This window comes from Pleuronectes platessa, chromosome 8, assembly GCF_947347685.1.
Source record: "Pleuronectes platessa chromosome 8, fPlePla1.1, whole genome shotgun sequence".
Lineage (NCBI taxonomy): Eukaryota > Metazoa > Chordata > Actinopteri > Pleuronectiformes > Pleuronectidae > Pleuronectes > Pleuronectes platessa.
Genome location: NC_070633.1, coordinates 25,901,101 through 25,920,996, shown reverse-complemented (window position 1 = coordinate 25,920,996; position 19,896 = coordinate 25,901,101). Strand labels below are relative to the sequence as shown.

General features: G+C 40.8%; 3 protein-coding genes across 3 annotated transcripts in view; all 3 read right to left on the bottom strand.

The window, feature by feature from the left end:
• Positions 1 to 300: 300 nt before the first annotated feature.
• Positions 301 to 2,251, bottom strand: fgfbp1a (fibroblast growth factor binding protein 1a). Its single transcript, XM_053429075.1, has 3 exons — positions 2,109 to 2,251; positions 1,749 to 1,847; positions 301 to 955 (listed from the first exon to the last, which is right to left on the bottom strand). Exon 3 carries the CDS (start codon positions 934 to 936, stop codon positions 301 to 303), a length of 636 nt encoding a protein of 211 aa, XP_053285050.1. The 5' UTR covers positions 937 to 955; positions 1,749 to 1,847; positions 2,109 to 2,251.
• A 169-nt stretch (positions 2,252 to 2,420) lies between these two features.
• Positions 2,421 to 4,145, bottom strand: fgfbp2a (fibroblast growth factor binding protein 2a). The gene is made up of 2 exons (XM_053429074.1): positions 3,052 to 4,145; positions 2,421 to 2,925 (listed from the first exon to the last, which is right to left on the bottom strand). The coding sequence occupies exon 1, from the start codon at positions 3,921 to 3,923 to the stop codon at positions 3,066 to 3,068; it is 858 nt and encodes a 285-aa protein (XP_053285049.1). The 5' UTR covers positions 3,924 to 4,145; the 3' UTR covers positions 2,421 to 2,925; positions 3,052 to 3,065.
• An 8,756-nt stretch (positions 4,146 to 12,901) lies between these two features.
• The window catches only part of prom1a (prominin 1a), a 59,651-nt gene continuing 52,656 nt past the window's right edge, over positions 12,902 to 19,896 (bottom strand). The window contains exons 13-18 of the mRNA XM_053428382.1: positions 19,481 to 19,563; positions 17,306 to 17,452; positions 14,149 to 14,229; positions 13,997 to 14,065; positions 13,465 to 13,554; positions 12,902 to 13,021 (exon numbers count right to left, since the gene is read on the bottom strand). Of these exons, the coding sequence (XP_053284357.1) occupies positions 12,902 to 13,021; positions 13,465 to 13,554; positions 13,997 to 14,065; positions 14,149 to 14,229; positions 17,306 to 17,452; positions 19,481 to 19,563 (590 nt within the window). The remainder of the gene's footprint in view (positions 13,022 to 13,464; positions 13,555 to 13,996; positions 14,066 to 14,148; positions 14,230 to 17,305; positions 17,453 to 19,480; positions 19,564 to 19,896) is intronic.

Here is a 19,896-nt window from a genome sequence, read left to right as displayed (position 1 = left end):
AATCTCATTCTGTATGAAGATGATGGAAAAATAGATGACCTTGACTCAAATTACGTTAATGAACATAGATAGAAAGCGTGTGTGTGTCTCGAACAAATAAAAAAACTATAAAACCACAATTAAAGTAGTTAGAGATGCAAAACTATTTATTGAGTGTTAACATTGGGAAGATCTGTCTCAAAGGTATGTGCACAGAAATGCAAACTTTTTCATCACTAGTTTGACTTTTTGTGAAGCAGCAAGTATATATAAAGATCATAAAAAGTAGATTTTCTGTCTAATTCTTCACTTTTCTCCGTCTCAGCAATCATCAGCCTGCACCATAGTAAAAAAGAACGTGCACAGACTCGACCAGGAGTCATTGCATTGCTCCTCCGCCAGCCGCTTGTTTCCAGGCTGACAGGATTTGACAGCTCTGGCCGCGGGGGGAGGCGGGGGGGGCTGGACGGTTTCCCTCTGAACACCTCGGAGTCTGAAATGAGCGTCTCTGGCGGCTTGTCGGCACATACCTGCCCTGACCGGCGCGCTGCCGTCCTGGCACAGGTTCCTCTGCTTCTTCAGTGCCCTCGCTATTTGCTTCCAGTAGAGTTTGGGGTTGGAGGTGTACCGCTGACAGAGGGACGGTTGGGAGACGTATTCACAGCTGAAGCTTCTGTCCCCCTTCCTGCAAGTGACCCCGAGGACGAAGACATCCTCACCCGTGGCCGCCCAGGTGCACTCAGACTTGTCCTTGGTGACCAGCTTCCCCTTGATGGGCTGCGCGGAGACAGATTTGGGTTGGCGGCCGACCTTCACCCCTGACTTGTCCTTGTTCTGTCCTTTGTCCACCCCTCGTCCCCCTCGCCCCCTTCGACCCTTCTGACAGCTGCCCAACATCAGCTGGTGGGAAATACAAGCCAGCACCAGCAGGATGGTGAGATTGGTGAGGAAAGCCATGGAACCTGTGGAAACGACCCTGCAAGAGGATATATTTCGGATTTAGATATCTGACCTCTAATCCCTTTCATTTCCTTCTTAAAAAGAATCATTATAATCCCCTTGGACCTGTGTGTTCGGGGCCGGGCTTCTCACAGAAACTTTACCCACACACAGTTCAGGGACTGAATCTGAAGCTAAAAGACATGGCAAGGTTTCTTTTTAGTTTATTTAGTTTCAAGGGAATTAAGAGTCCTTCACATGTGACTTAAATAGAAGATCGAAGATGAATTAAAACAATTTATACAATTGTACTTAAACTAAAGTACAATCAGCAAAATATACTCAACCTTTAAATTGTTAAAGTTCTGAATGTACAGAAAAACTCATGTAACTACTACATTGTAATACCATAATGCATTATTAAGTATTGTCGGATACAGTTACTTAATGTTGAAACCTGTCAATGTGTACATTTTTTCTTAATGATACACGGCTGGTTAGTTTAGAAGAAGTACAACATGTTCTCCACATGGAAAATCTTAAAATGAGTATAAGTTATTAGTTACAAACGCTTTGTGCAATAGAAAAGTACAATATTTCTCTATTAAATGTAATAAAGTAAAAGCATAAAGGACATTTAAACCTACTGGAGAGTTATTGCAGGGACATTACTGAAAGTGAACCTCAAAGACTCAGAGTTATGGCAAATCTATGGATTATAAACGATGTAAAACAAACCAAGCAGTCACACACACACACACGCTACAAAACGTTATACTCTATAATCAGAGTAATTCTAACAGACATGAGATAAATCAGAGTCGACCTACCTGAACTTCTCAGAGAAAACTTCAGCTGCTGACAACTGAGGGACGAGTCCTCTTTACCTGCAGCTACAGTCTTCTGCTGCTCCAGGATCAGCCCACCCCCTCACACACACACACACACACACACACACACACACACACACACACACACACTTGAGTTGGTGAGTTGAGTACAAGCTTGTAATGCAGTTTTTAAACATATTTAAACTGTAATCTGCATAACAAACAGCGCAGTAAATACTTTCTCTTAAAAATCCTCCAGTATATTCATTCACTTTCACCTCCTGCTCAAACTTAACTTACATTTAGGAAAGGTTTACTTCATGCATCGTCCATATTTGTCCAAAAGTTGTGAACACTTACCAGATATATGATGAAATATCAGGACCCAGACTTAATCTGTGGTGGCAGATTGTGCCGCTCGCTGCAAGAAGTCCCAACAGCTTTATGATAACATTGAAGGCATCTGTGTGTTTAAAGACGTTTCACTGGACCATCTGCTGCTACAGTGAGTCAGACACAAAATGACTTGAAATATCTTGAAACATGCCGGTTGTCCCTGAAGGAGAAAATCACCAGGACTGACTTTTTACAGTTCCTGAACCTTGAGCAACAGGGACACCTACAGGTTCACTGGAGTAACGATCCATAAATGGCAACTGATAAACACAGATATTGAGAATAATGTATTTATTCCATCATAAAAGTTCACATGGATTACAATTGTCAAAGACATCAGTACACACATTTTTGCTGTTTTGAAAATACTGTAATATTCAAAGTTATACAGAGTGATGCATATTATATACAAGTAAACAAACAAAGATAAATAAGTTTGGCTTTGATGTTTAGGTTCGTCTCTTTATTCGTGAAACTCAACTCTCCCAAGTGAAGTGAGGTACCTGCACAGTTTATTGCAAAAATGTTTGTTCTGACTAAAATAAGTCAGGTAGTGAAGTTCCTACAGCTGTGACCATGAAACCATGGAAATCTGTCTTTCAGTGGATGATGATGATGTTGATGATGATGATGATGATGATACATGCAAGTTTCAGCGAGGAAGGTTTGTCTGAGGGTCACTGCAGTAGCGTCCCTTCTCCTGAGGGAAGCGCTCCGGCTCCTCAGCGGCAGTTTGCCTTCAGAGGGTTGTTTAGAAGACCTCCTCCTCAGAACTGTAAATCTGTGAATACAACCAAAAACATTTAACTTTGCTAATCATGATTCCAACCGCCTCGATCCGACACAGAATTCCTGGATAGCATTAAAACATGATAAATGCTGTGAGTTATCAGAGAGGTTGTTTTACCTTTCATGTTAATTTCAAAAGAACCCAATGACGAAGGAGCAGACGCCGTGAAGTGACCTCCAGCAGTACCGGCGAGCCATCCTCTTGGCGTTGCTCTCCACAGGAGGTGTCAGTGCCGGCGGAGTGGTTTTCTGCGAGGTCTTTTCTCTCGGTTGGACCGGTATGGATTTCGAGGAGGGTCTCCTCCCTGACTCCGGCCTGGTCGGTGCAGGTCGAGGTTCAGGTCTTGCAGCCTGGGCTCCCGGGTTGGGTCTTGAGGAAGGGTCTTGCCATAAGTGGGACGACGAAGCGGATGAAAAGATCATCTGAGAGTCATCAGTCGCCCTCCTGCACATCTGAGGTCTGATCTTCTTCGGTGCCTGGCAGGCATTGTTGAGTTTTCTGAAGCCCCACATCATCTGGACAAAGTAGTGTCGGGGGTTTTTGTTGTAGTTGCGGCAGTTGTAAGGCTTCCCCACATACTCGCACCAGTAGGAGCCCTCGCTGCTCCGGCACGACAGCCTCAGCCGGGTGTAATCCCCGTGACCGGTGATGGTCATGGTGCAAGAGTCCTGAGCCTTGGTCTTGAATTTGAGGGGCTCGTCCCCGATGTTCTGCCTCCTGCTGTCGCTCTGGGCCTCGGCCGGCCAGAGGCAGCAGGCGAGCAGCAGCAGAGAGGCGCTGGCCTGGGTCCACATGGTGTCAGAGCGATGCTGAGTGCAGGAGGAGGAGAGTGGAACTGCTGGAGCTGAGGATCCCGCCTGCTTTTTATTTGCTAAGCGGGAAGAGCGGGAATTCAGGATTCCCCCCCCCCCCCAAGAAAGCAACCAGATTTCAAAGAGGGGGGGAGAGCAACATCGGTTAGTTCTCTGTGGAGGAAGCCAGAGCCACATGTCAAACCAGCTGAGTGTTTACCTCAGTGTTCTGCAAAGAGGGAACATTCTGTCACACAACTTTCTACAGAAGTCAGTTATGTCAATTGGGTTTTTAAATCTGAAGCCCTCGAGTTCATGCTTGTTTTAAAAGGCAGTTCGGAGCCGAGCAGAGAGACCTATCATTTCCCGGCAAACACAAACAACATCGAGCACGACCACAGACAAACACGAGTAGGAAACACTCACACACTGCAGACCCAGTCCACTGCGGAACCTGGTAATGGTTTGTTATGGCAATTAAGGAGCAACGAGACGAGGGCGGGTCTGTAGTTTTTCTATTTCAGGGCCTCTCTGGAGAAAGAGGTCCCGTTGTGAGGCCCAGTCAATGTATTCGGGAAAGAATCATTGAAAATAAACAGCAGGATCTTTAACATTGTTATTTAAGGAGTTTATGTTTCCATGTGGGTTTGTTTGTTTGTTTATAAACAGGATTTACGCAGAACTATGTGGATACAGTATTTTTCTTTGTGTCTTTAACATGAATAGTTGATTTTTGAGATTTTCCTGGATCAGAGAATGGATATATTACCTGTGTTTAATCGAGCAGTTTGCAAAATAGTCCTGTGAACATTGTAAATCTGATCTCTTATTATTAGGGTTGCAAAACACAACATTAATCACCTATTGTTAATGAATCTGCATTTAAAATGATGATTTTCCAATTTTTGAGGGTTGAAGATATAGACACTATTACTCCGAGTCTGATTTTAGATGAAGGATGAAAGGAATCTGTCTCTTTCCAGTTCTTTCCTTTGCTAAGCCCCAAATTATCCCTGTTTCATGTTGAAAACCGGCTCCCCTCTCCCCCCCTGAGTGATTTCCTTCCCCTGAGACTGCAGCATGTTCACCGGCCGACTCTGTGTGATGTGAGTATGTTCTTACATAAACTCCATGTTGTCCACAGCTGTGCAGGCAAATTCTAACTTATACAACTTTATTTCCCATTGGGGTAATTAGGTGCAGCAGCTTGCCACACAGGGTAACATAAATACTCTATAATACATAATATGTGTATGTGAAGTACAAATAATATACAGAACTTATACACTCCCACACACCAAGTGCATACTTCTATAGAACTGGAATGTCTGCTGTTGCTGTTATTGCATGGCTCTGCCCATAAGAGGGTTGGACTGGCCATACTGGAATGTACAACTTGTGCAGGGACAATTTGTGAAAGACACAATGTCTGATGTAAGAGTCAACACAGTAACAAAAAACAACATTTCCTCTGAATCATTGCTTCTGTTTTCGACCAGATTGGGTCTCATGTGTAACTTATATGAGCCTATTTGGAAGAAGCCTTGTGGTTTTGCTGGTGGTGCTTATCCACACGCAGTTTGGTGTCTGAGTAAAAACCTCAGAGCGAAGCCTATAGAACTGGATAATCATCACCCATTGAAAATAGCTGACCAGTAACGCAACCCAGCTGGTTGTGGCCAGAAGTGGCAGCACCACATAAGAATGTGCAGTCCTGTGTCTCAAGATATACCATGAGCAGGATGTCAGATACGTCATTTGTTATGTATGTATGTACTTTTACTTTACAGTACCATGGCTAATATATTTGATTTTGTCTCTTGAGCCCAAAAATACACATTTGAATTCAATCTCTCATTCTAGCTTCTGCCAAATGATTGCTGCTTTTTTCTTTTGCTTCTCCACAAATAATAAAACCCTTAAATTCTTTTGGAATAAACTAAAAAGCAAAGCCACACTTTTCAGAACACTGTTGTTTTCACGATGACACAACCTATAAAGTACATGAGTACACGTAAACAAAAAGAAATCCAGACAAATGACAAGAAAGTGAAATCCGAAGTTTATTCACATTTTATACACTTTTCTTCATCACCACATAAGAAGTTCCTCTTCAGTGGCTCCGTCTGGGCCCGGGCTGTGGGAGCACCACAGCTCAGACCAGTGACCACTGTGCATCTGTCCTGCCAGCATACATCCAGGGCTGGGACGCACTAAATCTACTTTAAGCACTTAGTAAATTCATAAACCCTTTTCTCTCGTGGTTGGGTCACATCCAGACGCCAGCAGACAAGAAACAGTCAAAGTTTGCACACAGATGCTTCTAAGAATATCCATCTTAACAGTTCAATTGGTTATTGGGATTAAAAATGTCTGATGCCGATGTTTTAATCACGCGGCACTTAGGTTGAGGAACTTTATCCGGACAGTGGGTAGTTCAATATAATACTGTTTGTAATATATGGGCTTTTAACAACTAGGCTTATGTACAACAGTGAGCAGCAAGTTAGCATGACCAGAATGTTATTAACCTTCACTATGGGATTCATGAGATCATAGTTTATTTTAATGGGAACCATCAGAAAATGTGAATAAATCTGGTAACTTTTAATCAACTTAAAATCAGAATTTCTACTATTCTGCTGTTGTATGCTCGTAGCAAATATAATGTAAAATTCAATTATTCTATTGAATCGTAAAGTGTTATTCATGTTATGATGATTTTGAAAGGCAACAGAGTCTTTCGTAATTTGCCTCCAACAAACAGACGAGACAGAATTTCTTGTTGGAGCTTCGCAGAGTTGCCAGATGTACGATAATAACTCTGTACGATCATTAATGACAAAGTTTCCACGATGTACGTTCATTTCTAAATACACAAGATTAATTTGTAATGTCAAACTAAAAATGGTCAAGCATGATTACGATTATTAAATTTGGTTGGATTAATAACAATCGACCTATTTAAGCAAACCAGCCTGGATCATGTTAGTGTGGCTACAGCTGAGTTCTGGGAGTCATTAAAATGTAAGTTATTATATAGTCATAAGGTACAAGAGGTGACATTATCAACTAGTTTTCAGTGTTAATCAACTAATCAGTGATTTAGATCATATATATATTTGATGTTAACACTTTCTCAAATACGGAGATTAGACTGAATCTTACTCAACATGCAAACACTCTTTAGTTTATTAAGAAGTTAATAAAACAATTAAGTCATATTACTGTATTTTACATTTGGTATTGTGGGTTAGTTAAGTTCAATTCTGCTGTTGCAAATAATGGCAACGCATCTAAAATCGTGAATGTCGACGTTAAGATGGACATTATTTTTGTCACTGTGTGCATCGATACCTTCGATCGTTTGAACCGTAAAGCGTTCTTCTAAAGTTTGATTGGCAGTGCGGACTCTGTTCCACGAGCGGATTGTCTACTTTTTCTACGACGACAGCTTCTGCAACTCTAGGTTGTAAACATGGAGGCGAGGCGGAGGAGATAAACTGGCCCGATAGGTTAAAGACAGGTTTCAGCAAACAGCGATAGAAAATAGAAAATAGCTCTTGAATACATTCAACGTTCTTCCGTAGATTTTTTTTAAATGTATCCATAGCTACTGTGGGAGTTTTAAAAAGCAGGAAAAACAAACCTAGCATGTGACTGATAGTTCACTACTGACCTGAGACCTACAGTAAAAAAAAAAGGAGGATTTGGCTTGACAGTAAAAGTATCACCGCTAAGAAAGCAAGAAAAGATCTCGGTACAAATGTCCTGTTAGCGAAATACAGTGCGATGGTTTGTTTAGTTAATCAATCCATCAACTAGGGAACAATCTAAAAACCTCACACTGTCATTATGGGATGCTCTGAGTCTATTGTGGGATTTAAAGGGAAAATCCACCCAAAGTACTTACACTGTTAAAAAAAATCACTAAATGTTGATGTAGGTTCAATTTACTGAATAATTGTGTTGTTTTGTGGTGTATTTTTGAAAACTTAACAATAAAATAAGAAGCAAATATGAAATCTATAATCTTTATCTGTCAAGCCCTGGGCCTAGTCACAAAATGAATTGGAATAAAACGGGAAAACATTTAAGAAGATTACAATATCATAAAATTCTGTCATCTGATTTCCCTCATGTTTGTGATTTTTCTTAACTGTTCAAGGAAAAAGGATTCTTTGGTTAAACTACTTAAAAAATAAATTTACTGTCCAACCTGTGAAGACGGGCTGCAAATACACATTTCTAAATTTTGAATCTAAATTTAATCGGGAACGACTGTTTGATATGTTATAATATTTAAGAAATGAGCGAAGAAGTAGACATATGAGCCTTAGTGGGCCAGAATTACTGGGATGTTTAGAGGCATTCTTGGAAATGTAGGAAATCAACACCTGGTACAGAGGTAGATGTATAATTCATTTTAAACACTAAACCATAGGTGGGTCATTTTTTAACAGTGTAAGAAGTTGGATTTTCCCACTTCACTAACGGAGCATATTTCAAAAGGGTGAAACAAACTTCTGAAAGGCAACCAGTCATTTGCAAATCGCTCCCAAACCAGCATACAAGTCAAACTCTACATGTTTCGTAATATTGTAAACATTTTTATAAGTCATGCTAAAATTCCATCCATAGTTTTCCCCCACAATTCACCAGTCAACATCCTGTCTTTATATATGTCACCACTCATACAGCCTGCGGTTAAAAAAAAGATCTTTCATTTTCATTAAAACTAGTTTTTCATTGAATATCATGACTATTTGCACCTTTTCTCCTCCCTTTCACATTTCTATCGAACGTGATTCATCCGTTTTCGTGACCTTCAGGACTTCAGTGACCTTCAGGAGCCACTGAGCACAAACAAGTACATAAAAACCAACAGGCATCACCTCTATTGTCATGTCCACTCGCCCAGTGTGTCAACAGCTTGGTTTTGTGTCCGAACAAATGTAAACGCAGACACAGTGTTCCTTTTAAAAAAAAAAAATGCAGAGCAAGCCTGGCTCAGATTGATTCAGGTCCGGCAGTTAGAATCTCTTAAAGTGGGGGCTGGGGGGCTGGGGGGGTGGGGGGGTGTGGGGGGGGGGGGGGGGGGGCGTTGGAGAGCAGGTACAGTAAACGTACTGAAGGCTGTGATCAGTCCGGTTGAGGTGATCGCTGTAGAGACGGCTTTGTTTTGTTCCTCCGTCCGTAAGGAAACCAGCTTTCAGTGAGCTTCGTCTGGTCCGAGGGATCGTGAAACGTGGCTGAACAACACAAGAGCAACACAATAAACACAACACAATGCATGTGAACGTCTACTTTAAAAATGTATTGCAGATAAAACAATTTTGGAAAAGTTTAAGTACAACTTCTGCTTGTTTTTAACGATCTGTTACATGGTGATTTTTTAAATTGTAAAACTACAGCATTAATCTGCACTAACCCTCATAGAGACTCTTACTATTTACTATATATACAAAAAACAAAACCTTTCATTATCCTCTTCTGCCTTTTCTGTCCAATATTGTAATTTGCTCTGATAAAAATCCCCCAAAACTTTTGAGAAACTAATTTTGCGAACTTTTTCCACTTGTTTAAGGGAAAATTAGATTTAGAGACTTGATATTAGAAAGTTGGAGTTAAATTGACATCTTAACAAAAAGGGCTCAGGATTGATCCGGGGATCGAAACTCATTCTGTGTTTCACTGCAGCAGATTTAACTGAAATGAGAAAATATAGGTTGTAAACACGTAAGAAGGAAAACTGAGGCCAAACTCACATTTCTAGTTCCAGTTTTCGAGGGCACTGGGAAGAAAAATGTTAGAGAGAGATGAATAATGTATTTCTTAAAACTTAAGTAAATAATTCAAGACCTATAGTGTGGTTATTGTTTCTGTTTGAATGACTCAGGGGAATAAAGGAGCTCAGGCAGAGTTGTGAAATGAAGTTTTCAAGAAAACCAACTTTTCTAAGACTATACTTTGCTTTTTCCTGTTTTAAAACAATGCCCTGTTCTCACAATATTCCCATTAAACCCCCTGGGAATTATATTTTTCCCTGCAGATATAAATCATCTGGGAGGAAATGTGACGTTATGTGACTTTCAGAATAATAATAACCTAAAATTGGACTTTTTAGGGAAATAAGATGATCTCATAATTTCACATTACCATAGAACGCCATATCTGTCAAGAATAATGACGGCTTATTATTGACAGAAAGATGAAAGTACACTTTCTCCGTCTTGACATCTTTAGATACATAAAAGGGCAACTGAGGAAAAGTACTTTAAAACTAAGTGATGTTATTCTCAATAACAATCAAGCAATGTTTAAAAAAACAAACAGGAGTAAAGATGAACACGCACACGCAACATCTCTCTTCTACAACACTGACTTAAACAATCACAACTAAACACGAGACATGAACATCCTGAAGACACGTGTGGGTCGTTAGTGAAACCTCACCATGCTGGTTCTCCTGCAAAGTCACTGTGAGCAGAACTAAAACACGCTGTGAAGAAGTGTAAAGAGAGAATCGGGTTAGTTTGGAGAATAAGAAACACGAAGGCAGACGAACAGAGGAGCGAGACGGGTGATGAAGACGAAGATGACGGCAGGTGACAGCTGTGTGAAGGAAAAGTGTGAGGAAGGAGTTTAGTTAACAAACGCCGGCTGAGAGGCAGAGCTCGGATTGTTTTGTTTTTTGTCCGGTACCTGAAGAGGAGTCGTCTCTTCGTCACCAGTCGATGTGCCTCGGAGGAGCCGAGGCCCGCGGGAACCTGTTCATAGTGTCATAGGTTGGGATGCTACCGGCACAGAAACACACACACACACACACACACACAGGGCACAGCATTAACGACACAGACAGGGAATTCAACCGTCACCTTTATGTGAAACCGCTACTTGCTTCTTTGGCAAAGAGAAGCAGGATGAGCGGGCGAGGGGACAGAGAGCAGAACAGCTGAGTCAGCATCCTCTGAGGGATTCAAACTGTGTAACTGCAGAAGGTAAAGGAGCAATAAGTGAGAATATTAATACATATGAGAGTTTAATATGTTGTTCATCGATACCGGTGAGTTTTAATAGATATACTTTATATTCTGCTGGATGTTACAGAGCCAAGAATCTAATTTACTTTCCTCTGTGATCAAAATATGACTTAATTATTATATATGAATTAATAATAGTGTTTTAGGAAAATGAAAGGTCAATAGAGGTCAAACAATCGATAACTTAGTGCCCCTTTAAAATCCATATTCTTCTACTGTGACTTAAAATTTCATTCCAAAATTGTGACAGTTTTGATAAAAAATAAACTGTGATTATATTGTCAAAGCAACTTTCAGCTGGTGCCTGGTTTTTACCGGTGACTCGGCTGTTCCGCTCTCTGCCTGCAGCCTCAGTTACAGCAGGTTCTTTGGCACCAAATGCACCCCCCACCACCCCCCCGCCCCCGTCCAAACGCAACTTAAACAGAAACGGGCCCCATGCAGTTAGACGTGTTAAAGTGAGGAGGAAAAATCAAATAGGAGCAGCATTCCCAGCATCACACCAGAGCTCTGCATGCTTGCCTCTCTCTGAACAAAATGACCAGGTGCACATTCACCGGACTTTGGCTGACTCTAAACGAGAGGAGACAGGAGTGGGTTTGTTTTCATTTCAAGCGATCATCCCAGTGAGTACGTTCAGCGTGCAGTGAGTCCCCCCCCCCCGAAAAAAATACATAGAAGAAGATCTGGCAGTGACAGAAGTAATGGTAGCAAAAACGTGAGGATGGGACAGACTATGAATCTATGACAAATTCTTAAAAAAGTCTTGAAAGTTAACTTTAAATTTGACTTTTATGATAAACACCTTGAAAATTGCAGCTTATCATGGGATATTTAGTAAATAAAAGCTACCATTACTTATCAGCTTTCAATTAATATTCATTTTCTTGACCTCTAGGCGTGTCTGTGTGTGTATAAATGTGTGTTTGCAATAAAATCCACTCCCTTAAAGCCATGCATCGTGTGCAGCCACCTGATTTTTCCCATTCCCCCCCCCCCCCCCCCCGGTCATGCCTCCGCTCCCCACCACATGCAGGCGACAGGATCGATATAACATTTACCTTGTCATCATAGGGTTTGGGATACCTTGTGAACGCTCACTATGATAACCATTATTACCAATTTCCATACTGAAAACAAAATATCGTGTACAAAAAAAAAACAAAGGGGGGAATGAAAAAAACTGTGAGAGACATGGCATGCTGTAGAAACGCTTTGCAAGAATGTTGGCGGATACACAATTCCTTATTTTTTTTCGTTGAGTATAAACCGGAATGTTTTTATTTTACACTACATCTTACAAAAAAAGAAAAGCAGGTGGACTTGTAAGGTAACGATTGCACGAGCCCTTCGTGTAAGGTAAGGGTCACTTTTCAAAAGGTAGCACACGACAAGAAGCCACAGCATCCACCCAGAAGAGCTTAGAAACACCAACCAGCACCGAGAATTTAGTAAACAGTTCTATTTACAGGATCCAGAGGGAAAAAGCACAGAGTGATAGAGGTCGAGGAGGAGAGAGAGAGAGGGATGGTGGTCTTACGTTTTCATGGGAATTGTCTCAATGCTATAAAGATACACACACACACACACAAAAAACAACAAAATAAAAATGTTATTGACGTGTTCAGCAATAGAAAAGCAGCAGAAACGTCCGTGTAATCCAGCAACAGATCACATGGCGACATAACAACTGCTGAGTTTGAGTTAAGCCACGACCAAACGTCTTTTGTTGTAAAGTGCCGAGTGCTTGACGGAGAGAAAAGGAAACCAAAAGTGAAAAATAAAAATACAAGATGTGGGAAGATGGAAATAGTAGAAATGGTTATCACAAAGTAAAATGCCAAGTCCCAGAAACAGAGGAACTACGAGGAAGAGAAAAGGGGAAGAAAACACAAATCAAAAACAGCTACAGGGAGAAAAGAAAATTCATCTTCTACTGAATCTAAAAACATCAGAAAAGAAACCAAAATTTTGTCAAATAATATTATTTAAGTGACTGTATTAATACAATTCAAAGAGAGAGGAGACAAAATGGAGGATTTTCTACTTATACACACTTTCTTGTATATTTACTTATTATCTGATATTCTACAAACTGAAATCGAATCATTTTTCTTTAACAACAGGAATCACTCACTCGTCGTAAACATCCTCTGTTTCCATCCTGCGATAGAACTTGGCCAGTTTCACAGCCAGGATGATGCTCGGCAGCAGGAAGAGGGTGCTGCAGCCCAGGCCCATCCAGAAGGTGTTCTGACCACAGAGACAAACCATTAAAACCTGGAATTATGAATCCATTGATCAACTGGTAGAATATTCATCTGCTTCACTTAATCGCTGAAATCACAAAAATTCCTCTTCCAACTCTTTCAATTATGAAGATTTGCTGCTTTTCTTTATCAGTCGTGAACATATTTGCACTTTTGACTTTGGTGAAAAGAAAACAATCAATTTGAAATATGTCAGTTGGGGCTTTTAATTTGATCTAATAGTTTAATCTATAAGATACAATTATAAATAGATTAACTGAGAAAATAATGTGCAGATTTAAAGATAATAAGAGAACCAATTAGCAGCAGTCTGTCCAAATATTGCAAATTTTCGGTTTCATAAATTAAACTAAAGCTGTTTGTTTGCTCCTGTAAACAACATACACATCTATAAACAGTAAGTTTCCCTTTTAACTCCATTATTACCATAGAGTCCACCAAGAAACTACAGGTTATGATTTCGGCCGTGTCCACCATGTTGCTGAAGGGTTTGCAGGGCGCGACCTCCAGGGCCAGCTTTGGAAAACAAGACACACACACAGAGAGAAGGTCAACAAGCAACAAGCTGTGTTGTGTTATTATGCAAATCACACTGCACGACAGAACCACGTACTTTAACTTCACGTGTTCAGGGATAACAACATTACAATAAAAATATATTTCTACCGACTGTGATCGACCAAACAGCTCCGACATTTTGTGTATTTTCTTCCACGTTGTTGTGAATTCCTCAGTTTTAACTCCAGGAGAAAAACCAACAGGCCACAAAGCGAATTCCTCAACTTTACAGAGGTTGTTAGTGTTATATATGTCTCTGCTATATTTACTCCCCACACGCAAATGCCAGTAAGTCCCTGACGGGCAGCAGCGGCGAGAAAATCCCAGTCAACACGAAGCGAAAGCGAGAAACGCACAAGCTCCAACAAGTTCACAAATTCACACACACACACACACTTACGGACGTCTTGACCCATTCTATGTATTGATGGAAGTAGCCAACAATGGTCATTGTGTATCTCCCTGTTTCCTGAGGAAGATAAGGACGTAATGTGAGTCACGCATCATTTACAAATCGAGAAGATAATTAAGTGAAGTCATTTCTCTCATTACCCGACTGATTAAGTGTGTTGCATTCTGGGAGATGAGTTGCTGGGCGGCTTCGATGGCGTCGAGGACCTCCAAGATTTTGTTCTGCAGGAAAGAAAACAATGATGTTGGTGTGAAGCTGGAAGTTTGAATCTAAACGTCAGGCTGAGTTGGGAGGACTGGTTCACTCACTGATAGATCTGAGGCTGTTCTCTCCAGGAACCTCATACTCTGGTTCAATGCTCCCTTCAGGAGAAATATTAAAAAAACACAAAGTGAAACCAGCGATGACAAAGATTCTGGATTAAACGTGAACAAAACCAAACCCTCACTTGATGAACAACATTTTTCTTTAAGTTCAGACATGCTGAAGAACTTTGCTCCAAAATTAAATATCCACAATGAAAATAAAATAATTGCTCACATACTTTGCCGCACACTGTACGTCACAATCGAACACAATAGTTTTTTTACCCAACCAAGATGGAACAGAGTCGTTAACAAATGAACAACAATTAAAACAATATTCATTTTCTTAATGTGGATATTTTGTAATGTTTTGTAGAGCCAGACAGATTTCATGGTTGGCCTTTTACAGACATATTTTCTTAACTCCAAATTTCTATATTTGGTTGTATTTGTGTTATTGTTTTATTTACAATGATTCATTAAGGTAAATAAGTTATGATTAAACTGTAAAATATCATAACTCAATTATTTCTTTGATTGTAACAGGGGATTGATAACAACATCATTGCCAATTCAAAAATAATTATATATTTATCTGGATATATCTGTGTTTTAAAAGTCCACATCGGTCCGGCTCTAATATTTTGGTACAAAACCCTTCATGTTAAACACCATGTATGATTTTTACATAAATGTAAACACAAGAACACGCACATTAATCCTACAACACCATTCACAGTGAGATATATATTCTTTCAGGTCACAGTATCTCTGCATCTCTCTAAGTGTTACTAACAATGGATGGGGACACTAAGCACACGGGATGAACACAGGTCAGCTTACCCTCGCTCTAACATATTTCTTGAAGTTGAAGGAATAAGAAACAAAACAAAGAGAAACACAAAGAGCGGCTGTAAAAAGCTGCGTCACTGAAGTGCTCGAGGCTCCTGGAGCAGATCCCCGGAGTTATTCAAGAGAACCACATCGGCTTGGATGGAGAAAAGTAAAACTGAATATTCCTTTTGTTTCCCACTGACATGTTTGAGGATCAACAACACGCTGCTTTTGACGATATTAAATCAGATGCTGTAATAAACAGTGTTTCTCTCCAGCAAGCACGATACCTTTCTCTCCAATAAGACATTAGCACGGTGATAGCACATATTAAGTAGGTATATCAAATCCAGTACAGCTGTCCACCTCCAGAACTTTTAATCTGAGCATCAATGACTTGGAAATACATTTTGAGGCAGATTTTCTTTTTAATATTTATAAAGGGGAGTAGAAAATGCTGTAAGCACATGTTACCACCTTATAGAACTTCTCTGTACCTAATATTTACTCAGTTAATTGATTTAGGATTGTGTTTGTGGTCCCAAGACGATTATAAGTCCAACATTCCCACTTCTTTTAGCTCTGTTTTGGTCTCCACCAACTAATTTAAACAGGATTCCATTGGAGCATGAACTTAAACAGAAAAACACAGTGTGCTTTACCATGGCCTGCTCCATGGGGGTGATCTGCTGAGTGTGGATCTGTCGCAGTGTGCCGCTGTGGCCCTTCAGAGCCGTCTGCAGAGGGCCTCGGGGCTGGAACAGACAAACACACAGGTTTATTATATACCATCAGAGCACTGGAGGAAATCCAAGCTCACGTGTTACAGTGAATATTAATCTAGTTAATTATTGTCTGAATTTCCTACCTCCTCAGTGGCATTAGGAGATTTCAGACTTTATGCTTTAAACGCACTGGTTCATAGAATTTGAACAACAACAGGAAATATTGTCTCCAAAGACTCTTCCTCTGGATTTAATGTTTTTCTAATTTCCGTCCCTCTGGAGGATCCTCCTGGATCCCTCATTTGTAATAAATGAGTTTCATGAACCAGCTGAGGGCAGAGCAGTCTGACCTCTGGGAGAGAGTCTGTCATGTGTTTATAAGATGAGCTGGAGCGAGAGCTCGTGGAGCAGAAAGGTCGAACCCTCCACCAGGTGCTCTGGCAACATCGGGAAAATTACATTTGTAAATCTAATCAGGCGCCTGAGTGAAGCGGAGGTTTGTATCAATCGGGGATCTGAAGTGTTCTCACCATGAGGTCGGTCTGAGCCTCCAGATCCCGGGCGAACGACAGCAGGTCGACCACAGTCACTCCTTTATTCACCTGAAGGAGACAATCACACAGGGATAAGGTGAAAAAGACTCTGGTCACAGCAGGAATGAGGAGCTTTATGATATAGACAAATAAAACTAACATGGCACTGACACATGAGCAGGGTTAGAGAAGCTTTCTATGACTTATGTTATGTCATGTATGTATCTTACGTTTTCTAATCTGTGACATTTCTGTATTTTCTCCCAGAGCAGAATCAAACCAAACACAAATCTGTGGCCCAGCGAGTGAGTGAGTTGTGCATGAGGACAGGTGGTACACTCGAAATCCTTAAACCTCTTCTTCCTCTTCCTCTTCCTCCCTGTTTCTCTGTCTCCCTGTGGATATAAATCTAAGTGAACCTGACAGCTGGTGTTGGAGGAGACGGGGGAAAGGCCAGGTCCCGGCTGGTTCCCTGTACTTCTGGATAATCGAGCTGCAGCGGCCCTCAACACAACCCGTTGTGCTGTGTCACGTCACAGCTCGTATCAGGTGAAGCTCGGCTGCCTGCGCTACATCAGCCGACAGCCGGGGAGGAGGCTGAGCTATTTCTGGTAACACACCATTAAAGCACAGCTGCAATACCATAATATTAGTGTACGTATAGAACAATCTAGAAGCAATATTTATCTTTCCATTTAGGTATTTATAAAGATAATAAACTGACGAAATGCAGCCACTTCTAATCTGACCGGTGCATTAATGTGTGTTCTTGCTTCTTCCATGATGTTTGTGTGTTGTCCTGCTCATTCACACATGTGTGTGTGTGTGTGTGTGTGTGTGTGTGTGTGTGTGTGTGTGTGTGTGTGTGTGTGTGTGTGCGTGTGCGTGTGCGTGTGTGACCTCTTCCAGATAGTCGGCGTAGTTGATCTCTGACAGTCCTGCTTCAGAGAAATCCAGCAGGTTCTGCTTCCCCTCCGCCTCTAACAGGATTATTCCTCTCAGGTCGATCTTGACGCTCTCCAGCTGACTCACCACATCCTTAGTGAACTGCCGACAAAGGAAGGTGCAGCATTAGCTTCGACCAGTATGAGCTTTGGAGCCGTTTAACACAAGCAGACTCTTTACTGTTATATTTTCAGTTTTTGGCATTTTCTGAAAATGCAGTCGTGTGGCCATTTGAAGGATTTATAAAGCTCAGCCTCAAACTTCTTGTTAAAAAAGCTCAAACCTGTGTCCAGTAGAAACGTGGAATTACCATAAGTTTACATAAACATGGTTAACGTAATGAAAAGCTTCAAATATTCAAAACAGAATTTGGCACTCTGGGGCGACCGAACATTTGGAAGATGTGGTTTGGAAAGAGGTTTACAAATCTCACTAAAATGTTTTTTTCTCTGTTTGCTTCTTGTTTCTATCGTCATCTCCAGCTTCTATTAATACATTTGTGCGATTAATCCTCGTCTTTAAGAGAAATAGGAAAAAGATTGTGATGCAAAACCGTGCAAAACACGTCTCTATTAACAAACGATTACACAATTAGTAAATTTCCAACTGTTCTCACTGGGAGCAAAACAACAAGGTGTCACTGTGAAAATTACTCGTTCTTCACTTTTCATGTTCCAACCAACAGCCAAGTTAAACATGATTTCCACAGAGAAGGTATTTAATACAAATTTTCATTTTAACCATCAAAACAGAAGAACAGAAGCTTTTTCTGTGGCTCCACAAAGAGAAACGCAGTAAAAGAAAAGTTGGCTTTCAAGTTGTTTGTTCCTCAGACGACGTGGCACCGGCCGACTGTACGTTCACACGGGAGCATTTCCCATAAAACCAGAGAAATGTCCAGCATATGAAGTTATTGTCAGAAGGACGGAATTAACTACAAGAGCTCAGTTCCAGTGTGTTCAAGCCAAATGCTTTATTGGTCGCTCAATGAAGATTTTCTTTTCTTTTTAAAAATCATGCTTTATGTTCAAATAGTTCATGGAAAAATTAAGACTCGTCTTCGTTGAAAACAACAAATTGCAATGTAGCATAGTGCAGTATTTATATGAACACTGGTCTAGAAACATTAAGACCCACAGAATTATACATGAAGGACTGTACATACAGTCTATGGATGTAATAATTCAGATTATCATATTTTAAATTCCCTGTCTGATCTTTTGTTTATTTAGTTATTTAGTTATTTATGTATGACAGCACATTCAAATCAAAATTCCCTGAACATTGAGCTCAGATAATAATGCTGATTACGAGTATGAACAAAGTAAAGGAAGAGTGATGTCGGGCCAATGTCTTTATTTTCACAATGACCCCGTAGAGATTCATGTTGCATTGTGGGTATAAAGTCATGCACTTACTCCAACTAAAGAGAAGCTGGTATGTAGATATGATTTTAAAATGTTCTGGCGGTGAGACAGTGTGTTTTCCATAATGTTTCAGCAGAGCCGTATCATATTCATATACATGATGATATAAAGACCGAGCCACAGTTTGTACCACAGATAAACTGTCAGATAGAGAGAGACAGACTCTTGGCGACTTGCATTAATCACAGGAATTTAATCAGGACAAAATGACCAATGTACAGACACAGCCGGGCCTCGTATCAGCTGTGGTCTCAAAGACGAGCCAAGGACAGCTCGTGCCAACTGGCGAGGAAAGTACCCGATGTGTCAGGAAGGCAGAAGTGTGTCTGGCTCAGGGTCAGGAGGAAATAGAATCAGTAGAAGGTCTCAGGCGCACCCTGAGGAACGGACCGACGTGTGCTGAACCAGTCTGGAGTCTCCATCACTGGTAACGTTTACAGCGACTTGTCAAACGTGCATATGGCTTAAATTCTCACCCTGAGAATTCTGTATAGTGCAAGGATTTAGTGTGTATCAGCTATACTCTGAATATACTATTAACTAATTACTAATAATACATATTTCATGCAGTGCAAATATGTGCTTCACTTTAAAATACAGGGTTCAGAATCTTGCCCAAGGACACAGATAATTATAATGGATCCTTATAATTAACTTGAAAGTGATTTTTATGTGTACAGTGTATCCTGAGTTCTCTACTGACCACTGTAGTGTTCAGGAAAGTTGAGATGTTGAAGACTTTGTCCAGACGCATGGCCAAGTAGATGCCTTTGTTCTCTTTGCACGTGCTGAGAAACGACAACAAGACAAACGCACAATTAGAGCAATAGAGAGAGAGCGAGAGAGAGAGAGAGAGAGAGAGAGAGAGAGAGAGAGAGAGAGAGAGAGAGAGAGAGAAGAGAGAGCACAGTGGAAACATTTGCTGCCACCAAGTGAAATTGACTGGAAGTACAGGACAAGCTGACATGAGCCCTGATAGAAAACAGAGACGTGGATATGAAAGATAAATGTCTCCCATGATAAACAACCATATAGACTCTCATAGTGTCCACAGCTTCAGCGCTGAGTGCTTGTTAATGCATGTGATCTGCTCTGTTTGGAAACTTAATGACTGCGGGT